This window comes from Schistocerca americana, chromosome 8, assembly GCF_021461395.2.
Source record: "Schistocerca americana isolate TAMUIC-IGC-003095 chromosome 8, iqSchAmer2.1, whole genome shotgun sequence".
Lineage (NCBI taxonomy): Eukaryota > Metazoa > Arthropoda > Insecta > Orthoptera > Acrididae > Schistocerca > Schistocerca americana.
In genome coordinates this window covers 428,785,737-428,811,090 of record NC_060126.1, presented here as the reverse complement: position 1 = coordinate 428,811,090, position 25,354 = coordinate 428,785,737, and the positions used below count along the sequence as shown (strand labels likewise).

Below are 25,354 nucleotides of genomic sequence, written 5' to 3'. Positions count from 1 at the left end.
TATGCCAATTTATAAAAGTATTTTACATTGGAAGAAAATTTATTTATGACGTAAGTCCTGTTTCAGGAGTACTCACCTGTATACAACTAGCAACATCCTTTAAATGCTTGTGCAGCAAGGTCTGCTTGCGATCAGGACTGATAAGTCTCAGATCAACACGACCAACCAGGAACAACATTGTGCGATTATCTGATGACACCTACAACCAATAATACACAGTACATGAACATTATTAGCTGCTTTCTGATGGCAAGATAAAATGGACTGACAGTACACAAATAATAAAAAAATTAAGTCGAAATTTATTAATGCTGTCTTCCATCTACCTAAATTTGAATCCGCTATGAGCTTTAAGGTAGTGATAGCTTTTAAATTTACTTCTCTAGCATTTCGACTGAATACCAAGTGTTTTGAGGGTCAACTGCAAATATAAATGACTTATTTGTGTTCAGCTAAATATGCCACATGTTTCTGGATAAAATAGGATTACCTTCACATCAGTCAAAATGTACAAATGTGGTGATGTCTCAGACACACACACACACACACACACACACACACACACACACACACACACACGGCCACTATCCTCGACAAACGCAGCCACAATACTAATCTCGCATTGAACGAAAGCAGCAGCGGCCAGAGATAGCGGTCAAGTGTGCATGAGGAGTGCCTGCTTGTGATGTGTGTGAGTATGTTTTCTTTTCTGAAGGAGGTTTTGGCCAAAAGCTCAATGTGTAATAGTCTTTTTTGCTGTGCCTGTCTGCAACTCAATATGTCATCTTTGCGGTGAGTAGCAAGCTATCCTTTTGATGTTGTTGTTGTTGTGGTCTTCAGTCCTGAGACTGGTTTGATGCAGCTCTCCATGCTACTCTATCCTGTGCAAGCTTTTTCATCTCCCAGTACCTACTGCAACCTACATCCTTCTGAATCTGCTTAGTGTATTCATCTCTTGGTCTCCCTCTACGATTTTTACCCTCCACGCTGCCCTCCAATACTAAATTGGTGATCCCTTGATGCCTCAGAACATGTCCTACCAACCGATCCCTTCTTCTGGTCAAGTTGTGCCACAAACTTCTCTTCTCCCCAATCCTATTCAATACTTCCTCATTAGTTATGTGATCTACCCATCTAATCTTCAGCATTCTTCTGTAGCACCACATTTCGAAAGCTTCTATTCTCTTCTTGTCCAAACTATTTATCGTCCATGTTTCACTTCCATACATGGCTACACTCCATACGAATACTTTCAGAAATGACTTCCTGACACTTAAATCTATACTGGATGTTAACAAATTTCTCTTCTTCAGAAACGCTTTCCTTGCCATTGCCAGCCTACATTTTATATCCTCTCTACTTCGACCATCATCAGTTATTTTGCTCCCCAAATAGCAAAACTCCTTTACTACTTTAAGTGCCTCATTTCCTAATCTAATTCCCTCAGCATCACCCGACTTAATTAGACTACATTCCATTATCCTTGTTTTGCTTTTGTTGATGTTCATCTTATATCCTCCTTTCAAGACACTGTCCATTCCATTCAACTGCTCTTCCAAGTCCTTTGCTGTCTCTGACAGAATTACAATGTCATCGGCGAACCTCAAAGTTTTTATTTCTTCTCCATGAATTTTAATACCTACTCCGAATTTTTCTTTTGTTTCCTTTACTGCTTGCTCAATATACAGATTGAACAACATCGGGGAGAGGCTACAACCCTGTCTTACTCCCTTCCCAACCACTGCTTCCCTTTCATGTCCCTCGACTCTTATAACTGCCATCTGGTTTCTGTACAAATTGTAAATAGCCTTTCGCTCCCTGTATTTTACCCCTGCCACCTTTAGAATTTGAAAGAGAGTATTCCAGTCAACATTGTCAAAAGCTTTCTCTAAGTCTACAAATGCTAGAAACGTAGGTTTGCCTTTCCTTAATCTTTCTTCTAAGATAAGTCGTAAGGTCAGTATTGCCTCACGTGTTCCAGTGTTTCTACGGAATCCAAACTGATCTTCCCCGAGGTTGGCTTCTACTAGTTTTTCCATTCGTCTGTAAAGAATTCGTGTTAGTATTTTGCAGCTGTGACTTATTAAGCTGATAGTTCGGTAATTTTCACATCTGTCAACACCTGCTTTCTTTGGGATTGGAATTATTATATTCTTCTTGAAGTCTGAGGGTATTTCGCCTGTTTCATACATCTTGCTCACCAGATGGTAGAGTTTTGTCAGGACTGGCTCTCCCACGGCCGTCAGTAGTTCCAATGGAATATTGTCTACTCCGGGGGCCTTGTTTCGACTCAGGTCTTTCAGTGCTCTGTCAAACTCTTCACGCAGTATCATATCTCCCATTTCATCTTCATCTACATCCTCTTCCATTTCCATAATATTGTCCTCAAGTACATCGCCCTTGTATAGACCCTCTATATACTCCTTCCACCTTTCTGCTTTCCCTTCTTTGCTTAGAACTGGGTTTCCATCTGAGGTCTTGATATTCATACAAGTCGTTCTCTTATCTCCAAAGGTCTCTTTAATTTTCCTGTAGGCGGTATCTATCTTACCCCTAGTGAGATAGGCCTCTACATCCTTACATTTGTCCTCTAGCCATCCCTGCTTAGCCATTTTGCACTTCCTGTCGATCTCATTTTTGAGACGTTTGTATTCCTTTTTGCCTGTTTCACTTACTGCATTTTTATATTTTCTCCTTTCATCAATTAAATTCAATATTTCTTCTGTTACCCAAGGATTTCTACTAGCCCTCGTCTTTTTACCTACTTGATCCTCTGCTGCCTTCACTACTTCATCCCTCAAAGCTACCCATTCTTCTTCTACTGTATTTATTTCCCCCATTCCTGTCAATTGCTCCCTTATGCTCTCCCTGAATCTCTGTACAACCTCTGGTTCTTTTAGTTTATCCAGGTCCCATCTCCTTAAATTCCCACCTTTTTGCAATTTCTTCAGTTTTAATCTACAGGTCATAACCAATAGATTGTGGTCAGAGTCCACATCTGCCCCTGGAAATGTCTTACAATTTAAAACCTGGTTCCTAAATCTCTGTCTTACCATTATATAATCTATCTGATACCTTTTAGTATCGCTAGGGTTCTTCCATGTATACAACCTTCTTTCATGATTCTTAAACCAAGTGTTAGTTATGATTATGTTGTGCTCTGTGCAAAATTCGACCAGGCGGCTTCCTCTTTCATTTCTGTCCCCCAATCCATATTCACCTACTATGTTTCCTTCTCTCCCTTTTCCTACACTCGAATTCCAGTCACCCATGACTATTAAATTCTCGTCTCCCTTCACAATCTGAATAATTTCTTTTATTTCATCATACATTTCTTCAATTTCTTCGTCATCTGCAGAGCTAGTTGGCATATAAACTTGTACTACTGTAGTAGGCGTGGGCTTCGTATCTATCTTGGCCACAATAATGCGTTCACTATGCTGTTTGTAGTAGCTTACCCGCATTCCTATTTTCCTATTCATTATTAAACCTACTCCTGCATTACCCCTATTTGATTTTGTGTTTATAACCCTGTAGTCACCTGACCAGAAGTCTTGTTCCTCCTGCCACCGAACTTCACTAATTCCCACTATATCTAACTTCAACCTATCCATTTCCCTTTTTAAATTTTCTAACCTACCTGCCCGATTAAGGGATCTGACATTCCACGCTCCGATCCGTAGAACGCCAGTTTTCTTTCTCCTGATAACGACATCCTCTTGAGTAGTCCCCGCCCGGAGATCCGAATGGGGGACTATTTTACCTCCGGAATATTTTACCCAAGAGGACGCCATCATCATGTAATCATACAGTAAAGCTGCATGCCCTCGGGAAAAATTACGGCTGTAGTTTCCCCTTGCTTTCAGCCGTTCGCAGTACCAGCACAGCAAGGCCGTTTTGGTTATTGTTACAAGGCCAGATCAGTCAATCATCCAGACTGTTGCCCTTGCAACTACTGAAAAGGCTGCTGCCCCTCTTCAGGAACCACACGTTTGTCTGGCCTCTCAACAGATACCCCTCCGTTGTGGTTGCACCTACGGTACGGCTATCTGTATCGCTGAGGCACGCAAGCCTCCCCACCAACGGCAAGGTCCATGGTTCATGGGGGGGATCCTTTTGATAATATTGTAGATATTCTGACCTGGACTTTCCACTGTTTAATCAATACAAAGAAAGGATGAGAAAACAAGGTTTTTTGATTTTTAAATTATAAATCATAGTTGGCACCAGCACAAAAATTTACTCCTCTCATTAACTGTAATTTCATGAAGGAAAGCTTTCCTATATCCGTTCTTTGGGGTAAAACTCTAATTCTGAGTTTGTGATCAAACCTAACTTCATCTTATGATCATAAATTATGGATCAAAACAACACACTTAAATCAAAGATATAATAATGAAGAGTTTATTTATTCTTCATGTCATCCCAACAAAACATTATCATTAAATATAAAAAGACTATAATTCAGGCAGTTCAAATTTCCCGGCAATTTCAAATATCCTATTGAGACCGAAACAGGTTTCTCACTACTGTAATGCCCAGATCTTTGCACGATTCAATGTAGGGAACATTTTAACCAAACATGGAGTAAAATCTCTGTATGACCAGTCTTCTTTTCCCCTGGAATTGCATAAATTGATTTTTGTTTTGTTTTGTTTAAATGTCACATAAATAGCTAGAACTCATAGGTGCAATGTGTTGGGATCTTACTCACATGTCAACTTGTCACAGCTACAGAAAAATTCTCCATGAATCATTAAATATGATAAAAATCTTCACACAGTAATCAGAAGATGGTGGCAAATCATTAATACCTAGGAGGAAGGGTAACAGTTCCCGTATATACTATCAGACACTTCATAATACTTGTCCAAGTATCTATTTCCTGTTACGGCTCTTCGGGTTCATTCAGTACGAAATGCTCGTATTCAAGACTTAATTTTTAATTTACAGTTTACTTAACATAGGTATAGCATCAAATGCTACCGTGAAGTCTATTACAACAGTGTCAACTACTGATTCACAATCTAAAGCCTAAATGATGTGCAGTGTGTTATTTGCTTGTAGACAATGGGTGTTAATACTAATTGACCCATAACAACTTACTTCAGAATTCCGAACAGCTTATGGATTGATAAATCCATTCAAGACGCTAATCACAAGTGTGTCTTCTTGTTTATAATGAATTTAATCATTTCTTTCTGTTTCTAGTTAAAAATTATTTTTGGTAATCTTGAAACTTCCACGATAGACAATCTGCTACACACTCTTTGGTTTCCATAAATTGGAGAAAATTCACAGAAACAGCCACAACTCTGTAGACTTAGAGACACTGACATGAAACTTAAATCGTTCTGCACAGCTGTCAATTTACACTGGCAACATTGTGTCAGAGAGCATTTAGCTGCTGGAGCTTTGGATAGCCAACTCACCTGGAGGCAATAAGGCAAATTATTAACTGACTAAATACATTGGAGGGCCATTCCAAGATTGAAGGTCAAACTGACATGGAAGTAACGAGGTGGTTTCAACATTCATACTTAAGCTGGATGACCAACAACTGGTACTACACATTCAAAGGAACAACACTGCAAACTCATCCCAACACTGGCCTGCTCTTGCTGAAGTTGCAAGGAGGATAACATCATACAGTTTAGTGTGTAAAAGGTTTCACAAAGGAGTTGTTTATGAGAGAGAGCCAGAAACAAATGTACATCTAGACAGTAGTCTTGGGAAGAAACGTTTGCAGTGGACCAACCAACATATACATCACATTGCTGATCAACGCATAAAACTCTCTCTGCGCGAGGAAGTCTAGCACTGACCGTTTAAAATAATAACGGACATCTTTTAAATTAACCAAAAGATGGGATCTGATGTCATTCATTAAAGTGCTTCCTTACAACAAGAGACTTTCTGTGTTTGGGATAACATTTCTGGATGGATACAAATATGAGGCATGTTCAGAAAGTAAGTGTACTGTGGCCATAACAGGCTGTATTGTTTTGTTTTTTGGGGAGGGCGGAGTGACTTGAATGGGAAGGTGAAGATTTTCTGAGCTCTACTGTCACCGGAGATGAAATTCGGGCGACTCATTGCTCGCCTGAGACAAAAAGACAGTCATCACAGTGGCATTTTTCCCCATCTGCCAAAAAATTCAAAACAACAATTTTGGGCAAAAAAATCATTGCCTCATTGTTTTGGGACTGAAAATGCATCATTTTGGTCAAATTTCTGCCTTAGGGGGAGATCATCAATGCACAATGACATTGTGAGACTCTAAACAACTCAAAATGAGCATTCAAAATGACGAGAGGTGAATGGTGATGAGAGGAGTGTGTCCGCTTCACGAAAATGCCCACCCTCCCACAGCCTTAGCCACCAAGGTGCTCTTGGGCTCATTTGGTTGGAATGTTCCGAATGCCCTCCCCCCCCATATTCCCCTGACTTGGCACCTTCAGATCATCATCTTCTCACCTCCCTGATAGCATTCATGACAGGAATTAAATTTTCAACCAATGGGCACATTGCAGGAAAAGGCTCTGAAGTGGGAAACAAGTTGGTAGTAGAGTTCTTTGAGGAGAACATAAAGAAGCTTGTGCTGTGGCTCATGACATGCATTGAATGGGAGCGCAGAGAGACAACGTCTCTGATGATTATGCACAGTCATAAGCCAACATGAAAGATGAGGATTTCACCTTGTATTATGGCAATGCCTGGCTGCATAGGGCTCGTATTGTCTATGAATATCTTCAACAGCAAACAATACAGCACACAGAATAGCAGCTGAATACTGTGTGTGAGTTAATGAAAGTGTGGAAATCTCAATAATTTAATATGGATACCATGGAACTTGTTTGGATAGATCTTGGGAGTCTCAATTATACATCCTAGATCCTTGCTGTGCTGAGAACACCTTTACAAAAAGGAAGTGGTGTAATTCCCATGGAGCACATAATCATGAACTTCATATGTTGCTATACTGCTGTTACACCTAACTGATATCCATTTAGCAAGTTTCAAACCTGTTCCAAGATTGAACATAAACACGTTGCCGTGTAAGGAACTGGGTTTTTCAGTTTTTATAATAGTTCATCATGTATTCTGTACTCCAGCTACGTTTAATCACATTTAGCATAGCTTTCTGATTTATCATTATTTTCATCTGTTAATACAAGCTAGTGTTTTTAGACCAAAATGAAAGCAGTCTGGCCCCTCTGCACTGCAAATTATGACAAATGGTTTGGAAACATTGCACTGTTATCTTAAACTGCATAAAAAAAAAAACAGCATACCGCACTATCACCCTTCCGAAAATCACGAGCACTTCCAGCAGAGGCAGCTCTGGCACGCATAGGTTCCAGTGGAGGCCTAATGAAAAGAAGAATTTTTATGACTTTGGGAATCAGTTCCATTTAAATGTTTTACACAATCTTTAAAATATGAAAATACAATAGTCACACAATTCTTGCAAAGCAGTCACATGGATATGAAATGGAACATAGAAATACTCCACAATACAGTTTTCTATATAAATTTAGGCATAAACATGTAACCTAAAATATATTCTTCTAAACTACTCACAACTGCTTTACTGGAGCAACAGGATTTTCTAAAGATGGTGTCACACATCCAGACTCTGAACGAACAGCTTCATCGCATCTTTTTGACACAATTTCTGATGCAGCATTTACATCAGACATGCTACGTGTTATGAGAGACTCCGCTGAGCTAGATTTATCCTGAAGAGAGAATTTGTTCTCAGATAAAAAGTTTAGTACATTGTATTTATCTCACAGAAGACTATATAACAATGTAAAACATATTAGTTAGCCACAGTAATCATTATACATTCAGCAATAGTCTTGCATCTACGTAACCTTAGGTCAACAGTTTGAAGCTTTAAACTCAGAGACCACCTTCATTATCAGTCTGCAGATGGCTTGAAGGAGAACTGAGGCAGATTTTCTCATAACAACACTTTGATTCAGTATATCTGTAGAGAAATGAAGGCAGAGTATAATATTAACCACAAGTCTTTAATGGACTGAAGACTTTATGGCAACTGTATTCCTTAACTGCACTGTCACATGCCCTTAGTTTCAGCATCAACCGACATCAAAAATATGCACACGTAATAAACTTCCGCGCTGTGCAGTAACCCAAAATGCAACACATAAAATCAAATATGTTCAATAGAGAATCATCAAGATGTACATAGGTAAACAGTGTAACATTACTGCATTCCCATAAACATTTGGTAACATGAAATATTCGTCTACCTCGCAAGATGAGAAACATCTGGATTCTGTAACTCAGGTATATTCTGAATTTTACAATTATCACAACATATTTGTCACCAGTAGATGAGGTAAATTATTCCTTGTTATTTTTACCTTGTTTGGAGCCACAGTCACAATGTAACTGTGAAATATGACTTTCATATTCCTCATTACATTTTATTGTTTTAGATGTATTTGCCCCAATTACCCACCCAGATAGTCGTACATGTTAAAGCACAGCTTCCAGAATGGCGAGGTGAGCCAGCTGTGGATCGAATGTGTCTACTGGATTAACGAAAAGGGTCAGTGTATTTGCCAGCCTGAATGTGGTTTTTAGGTGGTTTCTCACATCCCGCTACATGAATACTGGGCTGGTGTAACTTTCATCACTTTCACTTGAACAACACTACTTAGAATATGCAGACAGTTAAGGTACACACATACCATCCTAGGGTTAATACGACAGCAACAGGAAGGGCATATGGCCACCCCTTACATTAACCATGCCATATCTGCTCATAACCAATATGACCTTGTACTGATACACGACAAAGACACAAGGAAAAGAACATTTAGTTGCCCTAATTAACAATACATCTCATTCTATTTTCTGACAAAGAGCCAGAAATGAACTATAAAAGACAAAATTTAACAATTGATACTGTTAGAAAAATAAATATTAATCACAGTACTATGGGTGAAAACATTTACTGTCTACCTTCAGCTTGCAACTGCATGTGTAAAAAGCAAGAGATGATAAAAAAGTAATCTTTTTTTTTCTTCCACAGGTTAAAAAAGTAGATTTTTCAATCTAATAACCCCCTTCTTTTATCCGAAATTAATATTTTAGTTGGATTGTGATCATTTTAATCATCAGTCAATGAACATTATTAATCATCATTCAATGAATGGGGGTTTACAGCAGAATCTAATACAAGTAAATTATAATAATAGATGCAGATCTGAAGTTTCAAGGAATTATAGCGAATTTGCTAAAAAATCCAAAGACTCATGGCTCCCTTTTTCCAATGACAACACAGTAATCAACAGATTTATAATACAAAACAATTCTGTAACAAAAATAAGACATAACTTTTATGATATGCTCGAGTTACCTGGAAATTGGCTTCTTCCTGCACATTTCTTTTAATCGCCTCTGGATTACATTCATTCTGTTCAATCACGTTGTTGTTTTTACATGTTTTCACAGACGGATTTGAATTACTGTTTGCTACAGTAACTGCACTTCCATCACAGGTAGCAACACAATTGCCATTGTTACTTATTGTGGTGCTGTCCGCAATACTATTACTGCACATATTATTATTTGCATTGACATTGTTTAGAGTACTGCTACTCTCAGTCTTATTGTTACTGTTGCTGCCACATGAATTGTTAATATTGTTCCCAGAAGTTTTCTGTGCCTTTAGTCTTTCTTTTTCGGCTTCATGTGCTCTGAACTTCTGAAGTGCATCATCAATAAATGTATCAGGAACCCTCTTGTGTGTCACTTTGATTTTTCCGATATAGAAGACCTGCAAAGCATAAAATAAGGGCATCACCTAAGTAAAAAAAACAATTTTCCTGAAGATTTTAGTAACACTATAACAGGATGTTTTCCAATAATTATTCTATATGGTAATGAAACTACAGTGTTTTTAACATGCATTAATGATCTGCCACAGAACTAATGAGTTAACTAACAATCAAAAGCTGAAACTTGGGATGGGGAGGGGGATTTAGAAGAGATTTTTTGTTCTGCTCTTCCGTCCAAAGACTGGTTTGATGTATCTCTCCATGCTGTGCAAATTTCTTACCTCAGATATGTACATCTACCTCCATACCCTGCAGACGACCATGAGATACATGGAAGAGGCTATGTTCTATTGTACCAGTTATCAGGGGTTCTTCCTGTTCCATTCACATATGGAACACAGGAAGAATAACTGTTTGAATGCCTCTGTGTATGCAGTAATTATTCTAATCTTATCCTCATGATCCCTATGTGAGGGATACATAGGGGAGTGTAATATATTCCTAGAGCCATCATTTAAAGCCAGTTCTCGAAATTTTGTTAATAGACTTTCTTAAGATAGATGTAAACTATCTCCAAGAGCCTTCCAGTTCAGTTTCCTCAGTATATCTTTGACACTATTCCAATGGTTAAACAAATCTGTGACCACTCGTGCTGCCTTTCTCTTGTACATTCAATGTCCCCCGTTCATCCTATTTGGTATGTATCTCACATACCTGAGCAATATTCTAATTCTAGGATGGGTGGCACGAGTTATTTGTAAGCAATCTCCTTTGCAGACTGACTGCACTCCCTCAGTGTTCTACAGATAAACTGAAGTATAACACCTGCTTTACCCACAATTGAGTCTATGTGATCATTCCATTTCATATCCTTACAAACTGTTACACCCAGGTATTTGTATGAGTTGGCAGATTCCAAAAGTGACTCACTGATATTATAGTCACAGGATACTACAGTTTTTCATTTTGTTAAGCGCACAATTTTACATTTCTTAACATTTAAAGCAAGTTGCCAATCTTTGTAACACTTTGAAATCTTATCACAGTCTGACTGAACATTTATGCAGCTTCCTTCAGATAGTACTTCATTATAGATAACTGCATGATCTGCAAAAAGCCAGATGTTACTATTAATATTGTCTGCAAGGACATAAGTATACAACATGAACAGCAAGGGTCCAATATACTTCTCTGGGGTACACCCAAAGTTACTTCTACATCTGACAATAACTCTCTATCCAAGATAACATGCTGCGTCCTCCCTTCCAAAAAGTCCTCAATCCAGTCACAAAGCTTACTTGATACCCCACATGATCGAAAATTTGACAATAAGCATAGGTGTGGTACTGAGTCAAACACTTTTTGGAAATCAAGAAATACTCCATCTACCCAACTGCCTCGATCCAAAGCTATCAGTATGCCATGTGAGAATAGTACGAGCTGGGTTTCACAAGATCGAGGTTTTTGGAATGCATGCTGGATGACACTGAGGAGGTCATTCTGTTCAAGATACCTCATGATGTTTGAGCTCGGAATATATTCTAAGATTCTACAACAAACTGATGTCAAGCATATAGGATGGTAGTTTTCTGGGTCATTTCTACTACCCTTCTTGTAGATTGGTGTGACCTGTGGTTTTTTCCAAGAACTGGCCATGTTTTTTTTGTTTGAGGGATCTATAATGGGTTATAGTCGGAAGCTGGGCTAACTCGGCCACAAATTCAGTACAGAATCTGACAGGGATTCCATCAGACCCTAGAACTTTATTCAGTTTTAATGATTTAGCTGTTTCTCAACACCACTGACACAAACTTATTTCATTCATCTTTTCAGTGGTACAAGGAGTAAATTGGGGCAATTCTCCTGGGTTTTCCTTTGTAAAGAAACATCTGCAAATAGATTTAAGAATTTCAGCTTTTACTTTGGTACCTTCAATTTCAGTCCCTGTCTCATTCACTAGGGACTGGACACTAACTTTTGTGCCACCAACAACCTTTACATATGACCAGAATTTCTTCAGGTGTTGTGAAAGCTCATCTGACAATATTCTGCTACGGTAGTCATTGAAGGCATCCTGCATTGCTCTCTTGACAGCCAAACACGTTTCATTCAGCATCTCTCTCTCTCTCTCTCTCTCTCTCTCTCTCTCAAACTTCATTTTTCTTCTACAATTGTTGAATCCCACACCTCATTCCATTACCCAACTAAGTCTCTCTTGATACCTCAGGATGTGTCAAGTTGTGCCACAAAGCTCTTTTTCCCCAATTTGATTCAGTACCCATACTTCCTCATTAGTTATCGTATATATGCCCATCTAGCCATCAGAATTCTTATTTAGCACCACATTTCAAATATTTCTTTTCTCCTCTTGTCTGTATTGCTTACTGTCAACATTTCACTTGCATATAAGGCCAGACTTCAGATACTTTCAGAAAATACTTGTTAATATTTAAATGCATAGTTAATATTAACAAATTTCTTCTAATACACTACATTGATTAGGCAATGAGCCTGTGTTATCTACACAAACTGTCCGTCCACCTGTTTCTCTTCTTCAAAAATGAATTTCCTGCTATTGTCATTAAACATTTTCTATCCTCTTCACTTTGGTCATCACCAGTTATTTTGCTTCCCACATAGCAAGACTCATTTACTACTTTTAGTCTCATTTCCTAATCTAATTCCCCTTACTATCGCCTGATTTATTTTGGCTACACTGCATCACTCCTATTTTACTTTTGTCAGTATTCATCTTATAATCCCTTTTCAAGATATTATTATTATTATTATTATTATAACGATTGTTCCCCTTTAGGAGAGCGATTGAACTTGATTCATAATTTCATCTTCGGATGTTTTTCTTCTTTGCTTCCCAAAACCACCTCATCCTCTCAGAATGCTCCTTCTTCCGTTCCTCTGTCCATTTTTTACCAGGCTGACGCGATGTTCTTTCCCCAAACTTTACACTTGTGATTTTATGCCGGCACTCGGTGCGATCTTCGAGAGTTTTTATGTTGATCTGCTGTAGGTCCCTCTGGACTTCTTTCAGCCATTCTGTGCCACATTTACTCCTTGTTATAATATTGAATAATTTCTTTGCTGTTCTGGAGTCTTCCATTCTGTAGATGTGTGTATAAAATTTGGCTTGGCACTTTCTGATTTCATCTCTTACTATGTTGATCTTTCTATAGAGTTCGTTTTGTGGTCTCTTAATCCAAATGCCATTTTTGTTGATTGGACTGTAAATCTTCCTGAGAATTTTTCTTTCCTGCTTTTCTATTCCCTTAATTTTTGAATGACCATCAATCACCATTGTTTCAGCTGCATAGATTGCTTCTGGAAGAATCACTGTTGTATAGTGCCTTAATTTTGCGTCTGTCGAAATGCACTTCTTGTTGTAAAGCGTCCATGTTTGCTTGTAGGCCTTCTGGAGCTTGGTAATTCTTTGTTCATTGGCAATTCGGTTTAATCCTGACGACTGTATAGTTTCACCGAGGTATTTAAAATGGCAGACTTGTGCAATTTTACCATATTTTGTTGTTAAAGGGGATTTATTTTCTGGCTGCCTTTCCATATATTGAGTTTTTTCATAATATATCTGTAGTCCAGTTTTTTGTGAAATTTCATGTAGTTTTTCCACTGCGTGAATCGCTTCTGTTCTGTTATTGATGATAATTGCAATATCGTCAGCGAAAGCAAGGCACTTGACTTTAATTCGGTCTCTTTCTTGATACCAATTTGGATACCCTTTACGTGAGGTTCCCATTCCCTGATTATCTTTTCTAGAACAATATTGAAAAGGATTGGGGATAGTCCGCCCCCCTGTCGGACTCCAGATTTGATTTCGAAGGGTTCTGATACTTCGCCCATGAATTTCACTTTGGCCGTTGTTCCTGTAAGTGTCTGTTCTGTGATTTTTCGTGTCTTTCGGTCGATCCCAAATTCTTCCATGATTTTAAACAGGGTTCCACGGTCCACTGAATCATATGCTTTCCTGAAGTCGATGAATGTAACTACTGTGTTTCTGCATTTCATCATTTGTAATATTGTCTTTAAGCACCAGATCTGTTCCGCACATGAATCCGGCCTGGTATTCACCAATTAGTGTATCGGCTTGGGATTCTATCCTGTTTAAAAGCGCTTTGGAAAGGATTTTGTAAGCGACTGGGAGCAGGGAAATTCCTCTGTAATTGTTCATGTCTGTCTTGTCGCCCTTTTTGTGTAGCGGGTGAATTAGAGCGCATTTCCAGTCCTCTGGTATCTGCTCCGTTATCCATATGTCTGACATTATATGGTGTAATTTCTGCATAAGTATAGGATCGTTTAGTTTCCAGAACTCAGCAATGATCCCATCTTCTCCTGGTGCTTTGTTATTTTTCAACTGCTTGACTATCTCCATAATTTCTTCAAGATCCGTGGCATGTGAGTCTGGGTGTGTGAATACTGGAGAAGAGAAGACAAGTTTTTCTTGGGGTGGTTCGCAGTTGAGGAGGGAACTGAAATATTGGGCTAAGATTTTGCAGTTATTTTTCGTGTTGGTTTCCAAAGAGCCATCGGGTTTCTTGAAGCACAAGCTAGGTGCTTGGTATCCCTGTAAGTTTTCTCTGAAAGTCTTATAAAAATTTCTTGTATTATTTTTGATGAAATCCTGCTGGATTTCAAAGAGTCTGTTGTTGTCATATCCCCGTTTTTCTTTTCTAATTATTTTTGAGGTCTGTTTTTGAGTTTTAAGAAAGTTCTCTCAGTTTTCTTCAGTTTTGTGACTGCTAAATTTTTTCCATGCAGTTATTCGGTTGTCGACTGCCTCATCACAGGTTGCATTCCACCAGCGATGTTTCCTGTTGCGAGGGGGTTGTCCTAATTTGAGGGCTTCCTGAATTTTCTCTGTTAGTTTCTTCCAGTCTGTTGATTTTTCCTGATTAATTTGCTTGATGATTTTTTTCTTTGTTGAGTTGCAGATATTCTGGATCTGGTTTGGTACTTTTGGGTGGCCTTTTTAGCATTCTGTTGGGTTGAAATTTTGTTTTTATTTGGAGAAGATGATGATCTGATTCAAAGACACCTTTGCGGGTTCTGATGTTTTGAATTTCTTTTATGTTTTCTTTGGATATTGCGACATGGTCTATTTGGTATTCACCCTGTCTAAGACTGGGTGATCTCCATGTGGTTAATTTATGTGCAGGTTTTTGAAACTGGGTACTCATTATTTTAAGTTCAAAGTTTCTGCAGAAGTCGATTAGTTTTTCACCATTCTTGTTGGTACGTTTGTGTTTGGTGTGGGGTCCAGTGGTATCTCTGAATTCTTTTTTCCTTTCCTAATTGTGCGTTAAAATCGCCTACTAAGATTTTCACATGGTGCCTAGGTACTTTATTTGTTGTTTCTTCTAGTGTTTCCCAGAAATTGTCCACTGTTTCAGGGTAGATTTTATTGTGGTGATTTGTGGGGGCGTGCACATTGATCAGAGTGTGTGCTTTATTAGCTGATTTTACTGATAACAGGGAGACTCTTTCATTGGGAGACGTGAAGTCAATAACTGAGTCGAGTACGGAAGTGTGTACGGCGAATCCTGTTCCGAAAAGTGGTAGTTTGTCTCTTACTTTTATGGCAGGTTTGCCCTTGTAGATCCTGTAATTCTCTGTGTTAAAGTGTCCTTCATTTGTGAATCTTGTCTCTTGCAGTGCAGTGATTTTCAGGTTACATTTTCCAATTGCGTTGGTAAGTTGCTTTAATTTGCCTGTTTTAGTGAGGGTGTTCACATTAATTGTACCAAAACAATTTTTACGTTTCGCTTTGAGAGTGTGAGGAGTTTTTGAGAAGCTCAAATTCTTCTCCGCATGGTGTCCCTGATCCCCCAGAATCCGATGATCAGGTGAATCCAGTCTATCGACTGGTGCTTGGGGTAGTGACTCTTTGGTCGTCTTTTCCATCATGCGTTCAAGTTGAATTTTAGTTTTTGTGGTGATCTCTGTTGAGACCACAGGTATACGACTCAATGTTTGAGTTCGAGAAGATTTTGTGCAGCCGCCTGAACTAGAGGAACAGACGCTGGCCACTGGCCGCCAGATGCTGAACAGACACCACTGAGTTTATTGGTTTTTGGCCCGCCCTGGGTATTTCATTTCCCCAGTACCACCTATATCTAGGAAGCTAATAAAATATATATAAAAACAAAGATGAGGTGACTTACCGAACAAAAGCGCTGGCAGGTCGATAGACACACAAACAAACACAAACACACACACAAAATTCAAGCTTTCGCAACAAACTGTTGCCTCATCAGGAAAGAGGGAAGGAGAGGGGAAGACGAAAGGAAGTGGGTTTTAAGGGAGAGGGTAAGGAGTCATTCCAATCCCGGGAGCAGAAAGACTTACCTTAGGGGGAAAAAAGGACAGGTATACACTCGCACACACGCACATATCCATCCACACATACAGACACAAGCAGACATATATTCCATTATATTGATAAGCTAATAAAATAGAAAGAAACATTCCACATGGGAAAAATATATTAAAAAAAAAGATTCCATGACTTACCAAACGGGAAAGCGCTGGTAGATATGCACAATAAAAAAACACACAAACACACACACACAAAATATCAAGCCCCCGCAACCCACGGCCGCCTTGCCAGGAAAGAGGGAAGGAGAGGGAAAGATGAAATGATGTGGGTTTTAAGGGAGAGGGTAAGGAGTCATTCCAATCCCGGGAGCGGAAAGACTTACCTTAGGGGGAAAAAAGGACAGGTATACACTCGCACACACACACATATCCCTAAAAACCTGTGGGAAGCTGCTAAAAAATGATCGGTTATGTGGGAAAAAACGGGAATGGAAATAAAACTAAAGTTGTTGGAAATAGCTGAAATGGTTGTTTAATGGGTGGAAGGAACTGAAGCTGTGCAATAGTATTCACGAGTTTACACGAAATGTTTGTAAACTGGGAACAGTGGATTTTATAGCAGCGGTAATGTTGAAAGCGTTAAAAATTTTTAGGTTATTGTTTGAAAGTAAATTACGTATTATTGAATATATTTAGGCAGGATAAAATGTATGGTAGATTACGGAAAAAGGGAAGATGAATACAAAGTGAAACTACTTGTACAAACAAAAAGAGAGAGTAAGATGACAGAAAAGATTTCGAAATGCAACAGTGACAATAACAAACGTAATTGTTGGGTTCAAATTAATGATATAAATAAAATAGAAACATTCCACATGGGAAAAATATATTAAAAACAAAGATTCCATGACTTACCAAACGGGCAAGTGCTGGTAGATAGGCACAATAAAAACACACACACACACACATACAAAATCTCAAGCCCCCGCAACCCATGGCCGCCTCAACAGGAAAGAGGGAAGGAGAGGGAAAGATGAAAGGATGTGTGCGAGTGTATACCTGTCCTTTTTTTTCCCCCTAAGGTAAGTCTTTCCGCTCCCGGGATTGGAATGACTCCTTACCCTCTCCCTTAAACCCCACATCCTTTCATCTTTCCCTCTTTCCTGACGAGGCGGCCATGGGTTGCGGGGGCTTGAGATTTTGTGTGTGTGTTTGTGTGTTTTTTTTATTGTGCCTATCTACCAGCGCTTATATATAGCATCAGATGTTTGAAGGGTGCATTCCTGTAAATAACAACAAAAGTGTGTTTCTGTTGTAATTGTAGGTACATTTCTCTTTTCTGAATCTGTCTTCTGGTAAGTCATAGGGTCACTATGGGACTAAGAATGAATTAAATAACTATGCTGCCTGTTTCTTACACTCCACTACGTAGCACCTTGCAGGGATTCTTACAACCAATGTAAAATCAATATAACTTTTATTACAATGTTTTTGGTATGATTAATACTAACACCGCTCTTTCATTCACTCACTCATTAATTTGTCCATCCATTATATTCTGTAGCTCTAATCAAGGACAACCTCTGCAGATGAGGAATAACTCAAGACATACATTTAACAAAGAGCTTTTAGAAAACAGTTCTGTACTATCCTGGATGGCCATTCTCAGTGAGTATGGTGGGCAGCTTGGGGAGAGGTTCCATTCTTCTAATGTTTTTAAGACACACAGTGTATTACACCTGGCACCATGGTGTAGGGAGCCATCCAGTACGACTTTGGGTCACGGCTGCTAGTGACTGAAGTGACTTTGATGGCACAATGGTACATCACATGCAGCCTGTGTCTTCGTGTGTTACCTCTCATGCGACAGTATTGTGGTGCCATTTTTCACCATGACAAAGCTCGTCCACACATGGAACATTCCAATTGATGATAACGTACTCCCATAGCCAGTAAGATCCCCAGATCGGTCTCCTGTAGAACTTGTGGTACCAGTTTGGATGTTAACTCCACCCTGCACCAGTATCCAGGATAATGAGGACCAGTTACAACAGTGGGGATCAGCGTGCATCAAGGAAAATACAACTGTATCAGTGCACGCAACCAGGGCACAGGGGTGCAATATCATACTGATAAATGGGCTCATATAACAAAGCTCTTTGCAAACTTGACTATTTTCTTATCACTGAAATAACATCACGTATCCTCTCAAGTTGAGAAGTTTCATTTCATTCTCTGCTCCTCTATTAGGTGCTTCAGTTTTTTTTTTTGGTCAGGCAATGTATTTACACTGTTGTTGTTGTGGTCTTCAGTCCTGAGACTGGTTTGATGCAGCTCTCCATGCTACTCTATCCTGTGCAAGCTTTTTCATCTCCCAGTACCTACTGCAACCGACATCCTTCTGAATCTGCTTAGTGTATTCATCTCTTGGTCTCCCTCTACGATTTTTACCCTCCACGCTGCCCTCCAATACTAAATTGGTGATCCCTTGATGCCTCAGAACATGTCCTACCAACCGATCCCTTCTTCTGGTCAAGTTGTACCACAAACTTCTCTTCTCCCCAATCCTATTCAATACTTCCTCATTAGTTATGTGATCTACCCATCTAATCTTCAGCATTCTTCTGTAGCACCACATTTTGAAAGCTTCTATTCTCTTCTTGTCCAAACTATTTATCGTCCATGTTTCACTTCCATACATGGCTACACTTCATACAAATACTTTCAGAAATGACTTCCTGACACTTAAATCAATACTGGATGTTAACAAATTTCTCTTCTTCAGAAACGCTTTCCTTGCCATTGCCAGCCTACATTTGATATCCTCTCTACTTCGACCATCATCAGTTATTTTGCTCCCCAAATAGCAAAACTCCTTTACTACTTTAAGTGCCTCATTTCCTAATCTAATTCCCTCAGCATCACCCGACTTAATTAGACTACATTCCATTATCCTTGTTTTGCTTTTGTTGATGTTCATCTTATATCCTCCTTTCAAGACACTGTCCATTCCATTCAACTGCTCTTGCAAGTCCTTTGCTGTCTCTGACAGAATTACAATGTCATCGGCGAACCTCAAAGTTTTTATTTCTTCTCCATGAATTTTAATACCTACTCCGAATTTTTCTTTTGTTTCCTTTACTGCTTGCTCAATATACAGATTGAACAACATCGGGGAGAGGCTACAACCCTGTCTTACTCCCTTCCCAACCACTGCTTCCCTTTCATGTCCCTCGACTCTTATAACTGCCATCTGGTTTCTGTACAAATTGTAAATAGCCTTTCGCTCCCTGTATTTTACCCCTGCCACCTTTAGAATTTGAAAGAGAGTATTCCAGTCAACATTGTCAAAAGCTTTCTCTAAGTCTACAAATGCTAGAAACGTAGGTTTGCCTTTCCTTAATCTTTCTTCTAAGATAAGTCGTAAGGTCAGTATTGCCTCACGTGTTCCAGTGTTTCTACGGAATCCAAACTGATCTTCCCCGAGGTTGGCTTCTACTAGTTTTTCCATTCGTCTGTAAAGAATTCGTGTTAGTATTTTGCAGCTGTGACTTATTAAGCTGATAGTTCGGTAATTTTCACATCTGTATTTACACTACATCAGCACTTATCAAAGAAAAATCTTTATACACACTGTGAGACTTTAAAACAAAATGTTTGATTTTAAACACTGTCATTTACATGAACTTGGCTAGATTCAATGACTGAAGACTGCTGTTTATCAGACAATTCGTAGGAGTGGCTAATAAAGTGTGTTCTCATTTTTTTTTAAATCAGATTCCTAATTTATTGCTTTATATATGCCAGCAGTTTGTTAAAACCTGTCTATCAGAATTCCTATCCCCACTCTGAAGTATACAGGTACTGCAGTTATGTAAAATACAAATTATTTGAAAGTGTATTTATGCATTAGTAGCAAATACCACTGAGGAGTACTTTACACAGTTTTTCAATGTTATTTTTTGCTCAATAATTAAGGGTGGTATTTAGAACCTGAGATTTAGTTATATGGGCTTTGGGATGTTCTCTACAGCCTGTTTCTTGCTTAGATCAAGGTCTAATGCCCATACACCTAAAGACCCACAAGATGCAAATCGTGTAATTTACTGTATCAAGTGATGAGTAGTAAAATATTTGCGCCAATGTATTTAGAAGCAGATGTAGCTGGTCGTAAGTAATGAGTCTTACTTGAGAAGCAAATGCATTACAGAAGCTCTTCAAAAGTACCACGACAATTACTGTTGAACAATTATACATTTGTTAATAAAATCAAACATCAAAATAAAATTAACATAGTTTGCTTACTTGGGTTGAGGGCTATATCAAAGGCTTTACAGATTTCATTAAGTATCCCATTAACCCGGCTTTGTTATGTACAGCATTTTAAATCTCATGAATGAAAAGCATTTTAAATCTCATGAATGAAACGAGAGCAAGTCTGTTTTCACATCTTCAGAGCTTACTTAAATCATTTGATTCGTAAGAGTGATATTCAATAATCTCCAAACAAAAAACATGTAAATATGAAGTATATGTTCCACAATACTACAAAAAATTAAACTCAGTGACAGAGGCCCATAGTTCTGTGATGCTGCTTAAAGACAAATTACCAGTGCCTTTCATCAATTACACGGAACACTGCTGTCCCAGTGGCCTACAAAAGACTGTTGCCACAAGGAGGATGATTACTTCTGCATTCCAATACAGAATATGGAAGGTACCCTCTCACGTCCATCAATGTTTGTTCTATCAAGTGTCTTCAGTTGCTTTTCACTTCCATGTTGTTATCTACCATTTCCTTGCCCATGTGTCAATCAAAAGTACAAACTGTGTTATGATATTTGTGGGTGAGCCAACTTCAAAACACAGAAGCATTTCACCCTGCATTTGATCACCTGCCACTTTGCTGTCATCATGATCAAAAAGCAGCTGGACAGATCACTGTTCCAGTGACTGCTTTCAATTGTCACATTCTGTAAATCCCACCAAGAAAGGGCACTGTAGTTACAGAGATGCATTCAAACTGAAAAAATTAAATATCATTACACTGAACATGCCATCTGCACTAACAAAGCGTATAAATGAACATAAAAGTATCACAAAAACTATTAACCTAAAAATTCACTGTTCATTCCTCAGTTTGCTCAAAATTTACATGACTACACTTATAACTATCAAAGAACAACAATTATGTACATAGTGTATGTATAGTGGCCTACTTAGAATAATCGTATTACTGGAAAGTGAGAGTGCAGATTTGTGTTGATCTTCATCTTCAGCAAATATGTGGAATAATAATCATGCATTTATTTTAATTACAAAACTCCGGAAAACAAAAATCCACAGAACAAATGGAAATAAGCAAAAAAAGCCTGCACCCCGCCTTCAAGTCAAGTCAATACAATGAGAAATACTCCTAAATTCAAAACATGCTGAGCTTTTTGATTAGTTCATCTGGTGTCTAGTTCAGTGTACGACTATTAATATCTGTTTTTCATACCACCCAGTTACTATTGTTCATATTAAATTGCTGCCCCTGGTACTTATCTCCACAAGGTGCAATGTTTAGTACAGCCAACAGACTATCCAAATTTTTGGAACTAGCAGGAGAAAGTGATCGCCTGAGGAAAGGTCCTGCATGCCAAAGTCCTTTTTAATCTCCCTCAACCTAAACCTGTCTCATCCTGGAGGAAGAAACTATTAGTTCTGATAAATGTGTGTGTGCAGGGGGTGGGGGTGGAGAGGGATGGGTGGGTGGGGGGGGGGGGGACGTATCTGTGTGTCATGTCAGAATCACCAGATAACACGAGCTCTTTCATATCAAATTTAATCCAGTTTTTACTTTGAGGAAAACAATACTGTTGTCCAAGACATTGGCAGTATTGTAAAGTTTTGGGAAGGTAACCTACATAGGTTACTAAAAGCAGTAGACCATCACTTAGAATTATGAGATTTCCAAATTTTATGTCCCCCATTCTGAGTTTAGTTTTACCCTTGTGTTGTAGTTTCTTAATGTGGCCACCAATTTACGATATGGTAGCAAGACTCTAATGCAATGGCGTATGGCGGGTTTGGAGGGAGTCAGTGAAAGTTTAGGTAAGGTTTTCATAGACAGAAACACAGGAGCAACTCACCTCAAAGTAGTGTGACGTACTGGGAGAGATGTCTGGGCCAAGGGCGGCCGCACTGCTGAGGGAGCGCTCCTTGGCACCAGCGAGCACTGCCGGGTCCTTGCTCTGCTCCCTCATGGCATTGAAGAGCTCCACCACCTGTAACAATGTGGCAAGCTCATCTCCAATGTCTGAAAACACATTATGTATGAAAACTGAAATGTGTAAAGCTCTGCTATCATTACACTGCAACAGGTCACATGTTTAGACATAAAATGTGAAATAGCAAGGTGAAAATATCTCAACTAGAAGCGAGAGATTTTTTAATCTAAAAATACAATCATTTTCCATAGTATTTCCACTTTTTTTTAACTCTCCGCACTTGGCATTTTTTTCTTTCACTAAAAAGATTGTATCTCTCAGTGTGGTTTTGGGAGGGTTACAAAATACCTTTCTACAGGTGCCACAACCACATTATTTGTATTGACACTTTTTCTGCAGCTTGATGTTGGGACAGATGTAAGCCAGAGGGTGCTAGTTTTGCTGAACTGATGGATACTCCAATGATTCATATGAATTGCTGAACTGATGGATACTCCAATGATTCATATGAAGAGTCCATTAGTTCTGTCACTGTTACTGAAACACACCTCATTGAAGTCATGTGTGTTGTCCTGTGAAAATATATTTTTGTTCTTTCTAAATAATAGCTTCTCGTCTTGGATAGTTTTATCAGGTTTGTTCAAATACTCATTTGGAACTCACCAGTTATTGTTTCAACCTTAACAACAAATAAATAAAAAGAATCCATTTCCTATCCCAGAAAACAGTCAATAACCTTTCTGCCAGATGGAAACGACTGTCTTTTTGGTTCATGGTGCCAAGCTTTCGGCTACTAATCTGGTATCTCATTTTTGTTTTGAAACTGTATGCCCATGACTTCTCCATAACAACTAACTAGCACACAAATGCCGTGCTATTCTTCTCAAAACACCCATAACATTTCCATTCCATTCTTTGCACATTTGTTGTAGACAGGCATTAGCTGCCTAGTAATGTAATGTTGGAAAAGTATAGAATAGATTGCCGATTAAAAATATTTCTGAATTTTTGGTAGCAAGTGCTCTCTCCAAACTTACGATGTTTTAAAAGCACTTTTTTAAAAAGACGTTATAAGTTATTTTGTTTGCTGCTGTTTTCATTTCACTGCTTCAGTTTCAGTATTTGTGCCACTGTCAAGGATAAGATTTTACATTACATTGTATCATGAAAATAGGTTAAAAATAATTTTAGGGCTGATAGCTGAGCTAGATGTGACTATGGATACAGGTAAATATTTTCATGGTTCCTTTTACTCTTTAGGTCATATATGACAGGAATTTTTAATGAGATGAAAGACATTTATGGGAGAGACACGCAATTACCTGCGACATATGTTATATTTTTAAAACTGTGTAAAGTTCACCAAATTCACTATTCGGTGTTTGTGTTTACTTCATTCCTTATCCATCCAGTCGTCTATGCTCATTTAAATACGAAATCTTACTGACTGATTTTTGCAGCGAAATTTTTCCAGCTGTCTACGGGAAGCAAACTTTGTTCTTAGCCTAATATCAAAAGACGATCTTCCTCCTCGGAAGAGGTAATTTATGTAGTGTCTACTTCCTCACAAGAATCTCACATACTTTAACTATCAAGCGCTGACCGACCTCTCGGCGATCACCGGAATCCTTTTTGGTTTATTATGAAGCTAACGCCTGACGCTTATTATTGGTATTAATTGAGTTAACACTTTCATTTTGTAATAGTGATTACATGTACACAGCTATTAGTTGTTTAGTTGCCCGTAACACAATAATTAAAGGCAGCACATTTCTTTGAAGTGCCATGCTTAACATTATTCCGAAACTATTCTCCCAATAATCCGTGTGACTAAAAGTTCGCCGCGACTTCTGAATTAACTGAAATTATTGAATAGCATTACAGATTGCACGCGTACAAGTCTGGGTTGCTCTCCTCCGAATAAATGGGGTTCGATGCAAACTTGCCCCCTTAGAATCCTTTACCTATACACCAGTTGTGAAGCAGCATCAGAGTTCCCAAATGTTGTGGGGATCCTCTATTTTGGAAATCAAGACGACGCCGCAAATTATTAATTCTGCATTAAATAAGGGATGATTCACTTGTTACACACCAACTTCTTTCCAAGATTCCATTGTCTTCAACGCAGTTTGCGCAGAGAACTATACGCCGAAGACGAATACCTGACATCTAGCTCCGACATGTTTTTATGTTGTTGACCAAAGATCTTAAGGCGATAGAGTGGTTTGTAGCCACCGTAGCCACTGACCACAATCCCTGATAGCAGCTCCAGTTTTACAGAAGTGACAACTTATCAATTTCCACCTGCTTCGCTCGACTCGCGCTTCCATTCGTCGTATGAAAAACGTATTTTTGATTCGAAGTTATAGACAAGTGATAGAGTCAATCTGAATCCCTTTTAATCATGGCATTTTACATATGTTCAACGATTATCAAATATCGTAAAGTTTATTTTAACGTAAGGGTATAAATTTGGCCCCCAAATAAAGAATTACAAGTACCAGCAGTGAACTGTTCACGAATACCTATAATATTTTAAGTCACCACTAAATCATTACTCCTACAACTCTCACATCAGTACTACCTTCTGCCTGTGAATACTGCAGTGAAATTCATGTAGTATAGAATTTTAGAGCCATACTTTGCAAATCATTTGCCGCACATCGTTTTGTGTCGAATAAAAATCTCTGAGACTACAGTTGATTGGGAAAAAATCTGAAGTCGCACAATGTGTACGTATCTCAAAAATGTCATCTCGTCGCTTACAACTTTGGAAAATAAACATCAGCACTGTTTTAAGTAGATTGGCTTTGTATTCAGGAGGGTGTAGGCTCCAGCCTTCACTCGGCCATCCTGATTTAGGTTTTACGTCGTTTCCCAAATTACTTTATGCAGACGCCAAGATGGTTCTACTGTAAGGCCACGGCCGGCTATCTGTCCCATCCTTGTCAAACTAGGTCTGTAAGTAAGTAAATGCCTGTA

At 38.7% G+C, this 25,354-nt stretch overlaps 1 protein-coding gene across 6 annotated transcripts in view; it reads right to left on the bottom strand.

Annotated features, from left to right (window-relative positions):
* The window catches only part of LOC124546021 (TBC1 domain family member 4), an 891,805-nt gene that overhangs the window by 36,033 nt on the left and 830,418 nt on the right, over positions 1-25,354 (bottom strand). For 5 of the 6 annotated variants that reach the window (XM_047124990.1, XM_047124992.1, XM_047124991.1 and 2 more), the window contains 5 exons: positions 22,295-22,429; positions 9,398-9,817; positions 7,585-7,742; positions 7,296-7,371; positions 77-199 (listed from right to left, as the gene is read on the bottom strand). In XM_047124990.1, coding sequence (XP_046980946.1) covers positions 77-199; positions 7,296-7,371; positions 7,585-7,742; positions 9,398-9,817; positions 22,295-22,429 — 912 coding nt within the window. Of the gene's footprint in view, positions 1-76; positions 200-7,295; positions 7,372-7,584; positions 7,743-9,397; positions 9,818-22,294; positions 22,430-24,464; positions 24,554-25,354 lie in introns of those variants that run through there. The other variant, XM_047124995.1, reaches the window with a different exon arrangement.